The 12,400-nt window shown below is 49.5% G+C and overlaps 1 protein-coding gene across 1 annotated transcript in view; it reads left to right on the top strand.

Annotated features, from left to right (window-relative positions):
- The first annotated feature begins 1,640 nt into the window (after positions 1-1,640).
- Positions 1,641-12,400, top strand: part of RXRG (retinoid X receptor gamma) — a 43,186-nt gene continuing 32,426 nt past the window's right edge. The window contains exon 1 of the mRNA XM_074151725.1: positions 1,641-1,737. Coding sequence (XP_074007826.1) covers positions 1,641-1,737 — 97 coding nt within the window. The remainder of the gene's footprint in view (positions 1,738-12,400) is intronic.

Here is a 12,400-nt window from a genome sequence, read left to right as displayed (position 1 = left end):
GTAAAAACCAAAAAAAAAGGAGGAGTTTGGATCCATCGTACCTACGGCAGTGTAAGAACGTAAGAGGGGCAATACCTGTGGGGAGAAGAGACAGCAGACAGAGCACACTGGATTTCTATGGCTCCTAAAGAGGCTCAGAGCAGATGCCACAGGGTATCTCATCTTTCCTTGTCTCTTTTCTCACTTCCTGACTGCAATCCAGACTACCCTGCAGGGTTTGCATAAGACTTTGAATTTGGGGAATTTGTTGCAATTTCAGATTAAGAATTTCCTGAAAGTGCAAGCGAAGTCAAACCAGCAATTCAGCACCCTTGCTATCTCTGCCTGCCTGGACTCCCTGTGGCTGTTTCTTCTGCAGGAGGTGTCCCAGAGGTTGGCACTGATGTGGAAGGGGCTGCGTAAGGTACCTTAACTTTAGCAATGCTCTGTCTGCTGATCTGAGAGGATTACAGCAATGCAGAGACTCCAATTTCTGAAAGTCTCTGGAAGGAGAAGTCTTGAAATCACGCTGCACTCTGAGACCTGTATGTTTTCTTGCTGTAAATGTGGAGAAATCTAGGAGAGGGAGGTGGTTAAAAACCCCTAGCAGGTCTGACTCATGTCCCAGAGGAATATTCTTTGTGGGGTTGTGCTGGGCCGGGCAGCACACAGTGTACGGGTTGAGGCAGCGAAGTCAGAGCAATCCTGCCCTCCACAACCCCAGCAATGTTGACACAGCCTGAAGGGGAGCACAGAAGAGATGATATCCTGAGATTATCAGTGCAGACAGGGGAGAAGAATGTTGTTTGCTTGTAGCTCCTCCACCAGGACTGGCAAAATCCAAATACAAGGGAAGATTCAGGGGGCCGCCTGCGCAGGTTTGAGGGTGTAACAGAGATAAACAGGCTCAGGGACAAAGCCAGGGGCTCTAACTTCAGCACAAGAAAAACTGGTCGCAGCACAGGCTGGTTGTCTTCTGAAAGCATTCTGGAGACAAGGGTCTGTCCAGGTCACCTGCAAGCAGCTAGTGACGCTGCCGAGGAATGCATACAGGACATTGCTCCCTTGTCACCTGCCCCCACAGTCCTCAGACAGCTTCAGTGAGTCAATGGCTAGCTATGCCTGGTCTCCACTGGAGTCCAGTGGTGATGTGACTAACACTACCACCTTCTCGATGACAAAGTTTGTTATCGGATAAAGTGGGTAGGCTTGTAGATGAGAGAAAAAAGACCAACTGGCAGAGAGAAGGAGGCAAGCAGAACTGAGACAGATGCTCAGACAGGATGGCAGTTGGTTGCTTGGTTTTATTCCTTTAGGAATGCTTTGGTTTATTCCTTTAGGAAATAGCTTCCAGGAGACTCACTCTCAGCAGAGCCACTTCAGACCAAGTCCTTTGCATTTCAGGGCCTTTCCCAGGCAGCCCATGCAGCCAGCCCTCCCCCCAGCATTGCAACTCCCTCCCACATTGCAACATCTCCCACTTTCCAAAGAGACAGGAGCCCAAAGAGCAAACACCGGAAACCCCAGCCCCGGTCAAGGTCTGGGAGGTAAATTTATAACTTAGGACAGATCGTGAGGATGCTGCTTTGTAATATGTAAACACTCCTTTCTTTCTCCAACAGCCCAGTGGAACTGAGAGAGCTGATCCCAAACCTCCCTTCATGGTTGAGTCTGCTGAAGAGACAGGACGCAGGTTGGAAATGCAGCCGGGCACACAGGCTCCTTATCCCCTGGAGACAGGCTCCTTCCCTCACTTCTGTAAGTCCTTGCCCTGACCCCAGGTGAATTGGCTCTGCAAAGCAGCAGCCCGGGCTGAGCTGCGGGTTGGGCAGCTGCGCAGAAGGGTGGCGGGACACCACTGTGGCTATTGCCAAGAGCCATGGGGCTTGCTCAGCCTTCTGGGCATGCTGCTCTTATAGCAATAGGTGCTGACTGAACAGAGCCTTTATGGGAGTTTAATTCAGGCACAGGTTTCGGAAAGAGTGATGGGCTGGAGAAGGAGGTGGCAGCTCTGCCCCCGAAGGTTTCTGGTCTGATTTGGGGCAAGACAATGGGTGAGATGAGCTTGCCATGTCTCTTTCAGACCAGTTTTTTGTGAGTTTGTGCTTTCCTCCTGTAATGTAGGGAAAGAAAAGTGTTCAGGGTGTGGAAGGGGATACTGTACTTAAAGGTGAGGGCTGCAATGGCTTATACTAAAGGAGTTCTAGGGATCAGCTCATAAAGGTTAATAAAGGACAGGTGGAAGTCACATGTAAAGCTAGTCAAGAATTTTCCATGAGAATAATACTTTTAACAAAGTGATGTTTCTCTGTAACTGAAGCTCTCGCTGGATAAATATTGATTTTTTCAATTATATTATATAAGTTTTTGTGTTTGTACAGAGTGTGAGAGAGAGAGAATTCCACTGGGAAAATGCTGTAATGGTCTAACTAATTCAGATCTCTTTGAACCTGGTTTGTGTTTTGCCCTGACCCAATGTGTTTCACTACCTCTGCTGCATGTGAGCTCTTTGCAATATATGTATAACAATATTCTGACCAAAAGGAACATATTTACTTGCTTCTATGTATTTCCAAGTCACATAACATTTAAAGCAGCAACTTCTCTTCCTGCTTTCTTAGTAAATATGTCACATATCCATATCATTATGAAGTTTAATTAGCATCAGCAGATACAGTATTTTGTTTGATTCCTGTATATCAGGTAAACCAGTGGCACGCGCTGGAATCGATCCGGTTGGATGCCAAGTAACCTTTGCACAAGGGGCCGAACCCTGGGAATCGAAACCCAGCTGTCTTGGGCAGATCAGCGGGCTGGAGGGACTTCAGAGAGGGCAGGGATTGCTCCCAAAAGGCCAGGAGAAATTAACTGAGTGCAAACAGGCAGGCAGCATGCTGAGATGACAAGGTAGCAGGCGGTAGATAGGCATTTTCTGGCTCTGGCCTGAGCTTGCAGTGAAGTTGTTTTGGCCTTCTACCCTCTCTCCCTTCCCTCGGCTACACAGACCATGGCTGTCCTCAGTGTGTGTTGGCAGCCTGTGGGGGACAGCAGGGCCTGTTATCATCTGCCATTGCTAATGTCTGCCCCAAAGACATACTTATGGGTGTCTGGGACGCACTGAGCTGGTACAAGCTCTGAGTGTGACAAGGGGCTGGCAAATCTCTCCTGCGGTCTGGGCTCAGACCACCTCTGAGGCAAACAAAGAGCCTGTAGGTTAAATCCTTGCCGTGAGCCAGGCTACGGGGAAGGAGACTTTGGCAAAAGGCAGGAATGAGAACTAGGCAGGAACCAAACCTAGCATTTTGGAAAAGCCACTGAGGCTTGCTGATAGTGCCAACATACAGCTCCCCGCATGAACCCTGTGCAATTCAAGCAGGTTATCTCTAGTGCCACACAAATGGGGATGCAATGCACAGCTGTAAGACATCCCTGGTACATTTCTGTGTGGGCAGAACCTCTGTTGTAACTACCTGGGACATCGAGGAATTATTTTAGTGTTTTAAAATTCTATTTTTTTTTTTTTTTTACAAGTACTCCAAAACCTTAACATATCTGGACTCTAAAGTGCTCCCAGGGTGAAGGGAGTTTGGGTCAAATTCCATCAATTTTGGAAGATTACGTGGCTTTTTACTGAGGTGATTCACTTTATACCAGGGAAACTGCCTAGCTGCAAATCTTCGGATGCTGACAGCTCCGTTTCCTACAGAAACCTGGTCAAATAGGTTTGCATGTAAATGAAGGACAGAGAGAAAATGATGTTCAAGTCTCAGAGATCTAAAAAGCTGATTGGGGTCATGAGAGCCAGAAAGGCATCCATCCCACCAGCCTGCATTCATCCCTCAGGATGAAGGAAAGCTACACAAGAGATCTGCTCAGTGCCTCCACCCCAGTCACAGTTTCGGGCTTAGTCCTCAGACTCAGTTGTCCAGAAGTGATCCGCACAGGATTTGTCACCAGCTGTAGCCAACAGAGCCCAGAGTTGAAGTCTAGTGTGTGCTGCCAAAACCAGCTTGTAGGTACTCATGTTAGCCCCTTCCACTCTCCATCTGTCAGTAAAGCGAGCATCCTTCCCATCCTGACTTTTCCCAGCTGACCTTTTTAAGCACTGTTGCAGGTTCTGCCCGATCTTCCCTTTGACAGCTCTGAAGATTCATTCCGAACTTTGCAGAGGCGATTTTATGGGAGGGATCAGCAGCAACCTTTCATGGGTACAGGGCTGGCCTGCCTTTCTCTTCCTCAAAGACAAGCTCACGCACGCCTGAAAACACTGGTAGGGAGCTGGGAGATGCTGCCTTTACAGCATCTGATGAGGTGGTCCCCGTCAGACAATGAGCCTGGAGCTGGCTTTTGCATGAGAAAGAAATTGCTATATTGAAGTCAGGGAGCTGGGAAATCACTGGTGACTGAAACAACAGGAGAAAATCCTACTACAACTTTCATGTAACTCCAGTGACCTTCTAGGGAGAAGACTTTTATTGCTGGACCTACTCAATGAAGCTAAGAGTAAGAAGAGAGAAGACTTTTATTGCTGGACCTACTCCTTGAAGCAAAGAGTAAAAAGAGTAAAATCCCTTTAATTGGCTGATGAGAAGGGTGTTTCCTCTAGGCTAGACTTGGAGTATTGTAGCAGGCATTATTGCAGTGATAGCAGTAGGGGAAAGGATGGGTGTTTGTAGCAGGTGTTTTGAGTCTCCTCTTGATCTACTTCAGTTGAAAGCCCAAGGTGGGCTTTCCAAGGCTTTTTTTACCCAGAAGCTGAGGTTAAAGGGTAGTTTGGAGTTAGAGTTCCCTTTTCTTGCTGTGATTCTTGCTCCTGTTGCAGTAACTTGCTGTGGTGTTCCAGAAGTTGAGCTGAAAGTCCTCACTATGTGCCTTGTGTGATGCCTGGTTCTGCTTCAGTTTTCTTTTAAGTGCCTTGGTTGTGCTGAGCAATATCTGACTGCCAAGCAGCTGCTGCCTTCCTAGGGAGGGGTGCTGGGCTGCTCTTGGGAAAGGGAGAGGATGGGGCAGCAGGGTGTTACCTCAAGGCTCATCTGTGTGTGTCACAAAGAGGGCAGAGAGGAAATCTCTGGGAAACTGCAATAATGCAATAAATGAGAGCAAAACTCAAGGTGTCAGGATAGGGAGGGACAGAGTGGTGTAGTGGTGCATTGCTGTGCCGTGCAAGCAATGATGTGTAAGGCCTTCTTTATCTGGGTGACATGAGCTGTCTGGAGTTGGTTTCTCTATGCCCTTTCTTATGGAGGAGCGTCACAGAGGTGTGAGTCTGAAAAGCAGTGGCGTGGTGGCTCTGACATGCCAGGATGCTAATCCCTGCTCTGTCCTTGATCTTAGTGGCTGCTGATCACAGCTCTCACCTCAGATGGGCCCTGCTGCCCTGTGGGTTTTCTGCAATGTGCCTGTTTGCTTTCTTGCTGCAGCTTTTTAACAGGAAGCCTTTGACATGATTCTGGCAGAAATTGCTCTCACCTTGGCCTGCTGCTTCTGAGCTTTCTCCAGAAACATTGTTGGATCCTGAATGAGACCTTTTGGGGCCAGGTCTTGGATGGGCCATTACCTGTGAGGGGTGTTGGAGGTGGTGGCTGTGGTGTGGGGAGGCCAGGCTGCCTCCACACCCAACTGGCAGAAGTCGTACACTGTCTGGAGTTTTACAAGGGCTTTATCTGCACTTTTTGGCATAGTTTATATTGCTGTGGTTACATATATCTTTTTGTTCCTGGAGTAAAGCCTCTATTTTCAGTGCTTTGATTGAGGAAGAGAAGCGTTACATTGCAAATCTAGTCAGAGAAGTTGCGTTCAGAGACCGAGAGAGACTTGGGGGTGGATTCTCTGCTCGTTGGCACCAACCCTGCTGGGCTTGAGGGCACAAAGTCGAAGTGCACAAGGAATCTGGGTCTCCTTCTAAAAACAAACAAGACCTGAGTTTGCAGTCCCTCAGCACCCTGGGGAGTATGTTGTGCGTCTGCTGCAAATCCAGAGCAGATGCAAGTGGCTGGGGAGTTGGGTTATTTTGAGGTGCAGCCTCACTCCTTCCCCTTGGGTCTGTCTCCTGGGGATCCCCAGCTGAAAAGAAGGCATCAGAGCGAAGATGCCTTAGGCTGGGTACTGGGGACCACGCTTGCTGGTCCTTGGCATAGGAGCAAGCAAGGTTACAGGAGGATACAGCCGTGTTTTTGGAGGAAGACTGCTTTGGTGTCTGGCTGGCCCTGGGGGCAGCAAAGGGGTTAAAACCCAGCCGTTCTGCCCAATCAGTCTGGCTTGCCTGTAATAACCAATTAACAGAGTGTAATTGTGCAAATCCATATGTGGCAGTAATTACCAGAGAGATTAATGGATTCCTTCCTTTCTGAGCGGACCCCACCGCAGCTTGCCAGCGTCCCCCTGCCACCCGAAAGGACTCGGTGAGGGGGAAAAGCAGGAGCTGCTCTTCCCTGGACACTCTGTGAGGAATCCGAGTAGACTTGGAGGCCCCATGGGGACTGCCCCGTGTTTGTTTAAATAACCCTTTTCATCTCCCTGCATTTCCTTATATACAGCTCGCTGCTCCCTGGCTCGGACCCGGCCTTCCGAGGACAGTTCGTACCCAGCCTGCCAGGGCCTGGGCTGCCGTGTCCCTGCCCTCCCCATTGTCCATTCATTCCCTACTCCCCTTTCCCCTGTTTAGCCCTAATTGCTGCAGAATACCGTGTTTGTTTGCCCTCTTCTTTTGTAGCTTTGTTATTTTAGTTGCAATGGGTAATCCAGCAAACTGTTAAAGGCATACATGAGGAGAGGAGGAGACAGCAGGGTGCTTGGGGCAGGTTTTTAAGCCAGGCAATGGGATTACATTTGGGCGACATTTGGGGGATGGTGGTTTGCAGGCAGACTGGACCCACCACATCCTTTGGGATGATTTTTCTTAGGGATACATGGCCACAGAAGCAGAGAGTGACCCTCCAGCAGGTGAATACTTCTCCCTCAAATGCTCTGGGTGGGGAAACAGGGCACTGAGCCCTGCTGAGGCAGAAGGGGGTGCATTTGGGGACCTGTCTCCTGGCAGGTCACCACCCAGGCAGCACAGACTCCTCCACAGTTGCACCTTGGGCATTTGAGATGTGAAACTGCCTGTCCCACTTGGCAGCCCTGGCCAGCCTTGCCTCCGCATCACACATGCGGGTCTGAGCCCTGCTGACCCATGGTGTGGAGGGAACTCAGCCCTGTTTCTGTGCCGGCTGATGATCCCTGCCCCTGACAGATAGCTCGTGCAGAGAGTCAGCTCATGGGGGGGCTGATGTGCTGACCAGGGAGCCATCCATCTCTGGCTGCACACACAGGGCTGCAGGTGTCCCAGGGGAAGTTGTGCTTGCTCACCTGGGGGTGGGACAGGTGGCTGGGGAGCCAAATGCCCTTTAGAGCTTGGGATGGCAGGGAGTGATCATATCACATCAAGCATCATTGCATCCTCACTGCCTTCCTCATCAGGCCAAAAAAGTGATACTGGGGTTTGAACCTGGGCTAGGAGCAGAGTGTGCTTGAGGAGCAGGTATCTCCCAGTAACCTCTGCCCTGAACTGCTCGGCCTCTTCCATCAGTGATAACGATGTGGGTCCAGGACTGTCTGCTGCCAAAATCTGTACTGGTGTTGGCACAGGCTTGCCTGGCTGTTCTCTGGCAGCTCTGGCCCCGTTCACCACCACATACAAGGTGATGGATGGGAATGACTGTGTTCTTATAGCTAACTCATTACAAAGGCCAGGAATGTGCCTGCTCCGGGGGAACGGCTGTGCAAGGTACTCAGAAGAGACATGAGCAAGGCTCCTCTCCACAGATGGTTACAGATGATGGGGGAGGTTTTGGAAGACTCTTGCCTGGAGGTGATGGGAATGTACAGAAAAGTGCATCTTCCTAGAGGACCAGAGGAGGTGGAGAGCCCTGACAGAGATGCTGCTTTTGTCTCTGCTTGCTCAGGGTCCTGGGAGCCAGCCTGCACCCATAGCTCAGTTTCCATCCAGAAAGAGGCACTGGGGCAGCTCTTGGGTACTGCAAATGGGATGGTTTGGTTTGTCAGAGAGCTGTGTCCATTGGTGTCAGCTGAGGCCCTCGTCTGGTTTAGCTCTTCTGTTTCACCTGACCAAGAGTTCATCAATACTCATCTTCCCTTGCCGCTGTGTCATTCTAGGTTAGAGGTTGCGTGTGCTAAAGCATGGCACGTAAACATGTCTCCTGGGCCTGCTGTGCTTGCGGGAGCTTGAAGAAGCCTGTGTCTTAGGGGAGCAGCCTTTCTGGAAAGCTTGCCACCTGGCACAGGTGCCCAGGGGGATACAGAGAAGTAGTTGGGGCACTGGAGGATGTGTCTTGCACAATTTTTGGGATGCTTGAAGTGTTGAGTCTTTGCTGTCCTGGATTTTAGGCTGCAGAATTTAGTGGGTAGTGAATTTCATTAATGAAATGAGCCAGGGGAGACTGTTTTGTGTGGGTGTGGCATGGCTCTTAAATGTCCAAAGTTCCTGGTGGGAACCACCCTTGGCCTGTGCTGACTCCCAGACTGTGCTTGGGAACTATCTGATGGAAAGTGGGAGGGACTGTGTTTACAACTAGTGGGACAGATCCTGGGATCATGCCCTGGGGCTGGTGAATTTACTGGTATAGATTAGCCCTTTGGGGCTGTGCTGCTGGTCTGGAAAGCATAAAACCTGAAAAGAGACTAAGCTCCAGATTTTGCAACTGGGATGTGCCTGGCTATCAGAGGAGGCAGCTTTGTGTTGGAAGCTGCTCTGGGATCTTCAGGGCTTGCTTTAATAAGCTGACTTAAGTCAGTGCACATCAGTGCAGTGCCAGTACTTGAGCATGTAGTACTGTGCCCACATCATCCCAGGTCCTTTCTCTGCTTCTGCTGTGCAGAGGTTGCTCCTTCTGCTCAGAGGCTTGAAAGGACAGAGTAAAAACATGTGGCTGTGGGCAGGTGCTCACTTCTTTCTCTCTCTTTCTACTGGGAAGAGGTTGGGGGGCAGACAGTAGATATTTGACAGTGCCAGAAAATGTCATTCCACATCCCTGCAAATTCTTCACATGCTTGCTCCTTGCTGCTGTGCTGTCTTGGCTCTGTGTGGTGTGGTCTGTGCCTATCTTGATTCAGATCTGTTCATTTCTTTGGGGCACAAGGAATTTTGTCATGGCTTTAAATACCAGCGGATATTCCATTTAGTACAGGGGATCATATGGCTTTTGAGAGGAGAATATGTTTGAAAGGCAATGGAGGGCATTGATGAGGAAAGGGATGCTCACTGTAGCTGGCTCCTTACCTGCCCCTCAGCTGCACAGGGAGGGTTTTAAACAGTTCCTGCAGGGAAACATTGAGAGGAACTGTTCTCATGGGAGAATGGTTTGGCTGAGTTTCATGTTGTGTTTGTCTCCCTTTGGCTGCCACTGGAAGGTGAGTCCCAGGAGAAGGCCAGCTGCTAGAACAGATGAGAGATGTGTGTATCTGTCTGGGCAAGGCAAAGAGATGGCTCAGTCCCCTGAATGTCAAACAGACCAGGCTGGCATAGTCTTGAACTGATGCTGGTTGGATCTATAAAGAAATGATAACAAAATGAACCTGTTGCTTTTCTGTGAAGTGGAAGTCCATGTGGCTTAGGGGACAGACCCAGACTATCAAGAGTGGAGTTGTCTGAGCTACTAGTGGAGGTTATCTTTGGGCTTCAGCTCATCTTAAATGCATTTTGTGCCTCGTGCTTGGACAGCAAGACTTGGCTGTGCTTCATTTCCTCCAATTGCCATGCCTGAGCTGTGTCTCTAGATGTGATACTTGTGCAGGGGCTGCACGGGTACCTCTCTGCAGCATAGCATCAAACAGGTTGTGTCTCTGGGCAAAGATGTGGTCTGGTTTATTGTTTGGGGTGGTGGTGGTGTGGTGGTTTATTTTTTTCCCTTGTGACTCAGAGGCATTATAGGTGTGAGCGGGGGGCTTGCAGGGTCCAGGGTTGCTGTGCTAGGCCAGGGGTGCTGGATCAGACTATGATGTGGAGCAATCGGAACTTGTTCCAAACCTTGCTTGAAAGTCAGTGGAGCTCAGGAACATAGTGTCATTGCAGAAACAGAGGAGATCTTTGTGCACTGGAGGAGACAGCAAAGCATTGAGAACCCTGCCCCTCCCTCATTCATGCAGACACACTTGTATTTTGGTGGTATTTGATTTCCTTCCCTGCTCTCAGGGGACACAAGGGACAGGCTGAAATCTACTGTAAAAGGGTTAATTGGGCCAGTGCTGTCTAAAGAAGTGAAGCAGGAGTGGGATTCAGGTGAACTGTCTAGGTCCCGGGGAGCTGCAAGCATCCTTTGAGAGGGGCAGCAGCCCACTATGGCTTATAGAAAATGCCTCATTGATTGGAGCAAGGACTAAACTGCAAAGACAGCTGGCTGAGAAGTGCTGACTGAAGCTGCACCTCGGTGTTACGGCTTTTGGATGATATGGTGGATATGGCTTTTGGGCCCTTGGTCTAGATCAAAAACTCTCTGGCCATGTGATGCAAAGGGCTAACCTGGTGTAAATGCCTTCTCATTCTCCAGATCTTTTAAAATGATAGTAATGGGCCCACTTGATAAGGCAGGCTTTATCCTGGATCAGATACGTTGGCTGCCAGAGAGCAGATTGTATTGTAGACCTAAAAGCACAGGAGAGACAGGAGTGAATCGGTGAAAGCTGGAGCCCTCCCTGTGGCTCTAATGTGACAGTGTGCAGTCAGATGCTTGCACCTGATCCAGGCAGCGCTCAGTGGAGAAACCCAGTGTGAGCAAGCTTGAAGCTGTGGCCTTGCTGGCTTGGAGAGAGCATGGATTAGAAATCAAAAGGTACATACTGATCCCCCCTCTCCCATGGCAGCAGACAGAGGGGCCTGAGATGAGGTGTCTTATGATAGATATCAACTTCTGGGCTTTTGGGGCCTGGCTGCTGTGGCTGGGACTCTAGCGACCGGGCCGTGGCTAGTGATGGCTATTGTGTCCTCAGCCATGAAGGGTGCTAGCCCCTGATGTGAAGCTGTTCCTCTTGGATGCCTCCAAGCCTTCCTCCCCGAGAAAGAAGCTCCTCAAAGCAGAAATAACCCCTGTTACCTTGAACTCCAAGATATCCACGTTTGCCTGTCTGGTATAAATAGACCATCTGAGGCAGCCAGATGTGATGGAGATTGACAGGTTGTCTCTGGAGTTTTGCACTTGCTGAAACAGGAGGAAATGTAAAAGCATGAACGTGGGGATGCACAGAGTGAGAGTAGCAAGCAAAGCCTCCAGCTGCACAGGAGGCTGTGGCATCTGCCGTAGGGGATGCAGGTGGGAGCCCTTTGTGGTCTTGTGCAGGGAAGTGCTGTGACAAGATCTTCCCCACCTTGTGCTGAGCACTGGTGGCCATCAACAAATGCAAGGTCATGCGTTTGTCCAGGCTGGGCTGTCCGTCGTCAGCTGCGTGCCACCCACCTCAGGCTCTTGCCAAGGAGAGGAACATAGTCTGATCACAAACATCCAGGTTTGCCAGCAAAAAAGAATGAAGAATGGAGCAGGATCCACGGGAAAAAAAGGTCTCTTTGAAAGTTTTCTAGGAGTTTTGCAGTTTCACTTAGGTAGTTTGTTTCTGGGTAGTCAGAGAAGCCCTGAAATCTGTAGGGTTTTTGTTACTAAGGGTGCTTTGGTTTTTCTTTTTAATGACAACCTGTAGGTCCTCTGGCACTCTGATTGGAAAGTTTGCTTGCAGGGTGGTACCAAAGATGTATCAAGTGAACCTTTTCTTCACCTGTCCTTTGAAAGCCCCTTGCTGAATGCCAGATGACATGCCAAAGAGGACTTTAAGAGCTGAGTGTTCATTTCCCACCAAAATCTCCTCTGGACATGAGGACCTTTAGGTCAGAGATCTGCCTTTGTACCTGAGTGCCTTTAGCACTTGCCTATAGAAATCCCAGCTGCATTCGGTCCTCATCCAACCTGGAATCCTGGTTTTATAGCCCAGTTTGCTGACTTGCGCCACTGATGAGAATTCAGGTGCTTACCTTGAAGTGCAGGGGGATGCATGACTCCCAGTTGCAGTATTGCGGTTCCATTTTTATCTCTGTGATCTTTATTCCAGCAAAGCTAAAAAGGTGGAGTGACTTGTCTGAAAGCAGGGACGGAGCCACAAGCTCCCAAACCCCAAGCTAGCACTCTGTTGACCCAACCATTGCTCCTCGATACAATGAATGCCCAAACCTCTATCTAGTGTAGAACAAATACCTCCTGTATTACGGGCTTGCTTATTCCCCTGCAAACCCAACCCAAAGCAACAGATGCTTTTGACAAAAAAAAATAATAATATTTTCCAGAGGGTCCAAATGCCTATTTTTTTTTTTTTGATCCACCTTCCCAGGAATTACTTTGCTGCATGCTTTTCCATGACGCTACCACTGCTGACCTTTCTG

Source organism: Numenius arquata, chromosome 8, assembly GCF_964106895.1.
Source record: "Numenius arquata chromosome 8, bNumArq3.hap1.1, whole genome shotgun sequence".
Lineage (NCBI taxonomy): Eukaryota > Metazoa > Chordata > Aves > Charadriiformes > Scolopacidae > Numenius > Numenius arquata.
Note: the sequence above shows the minus strand (reverse complement) of the source record. Positions and strands in the feature narration are given on the sequence as shown.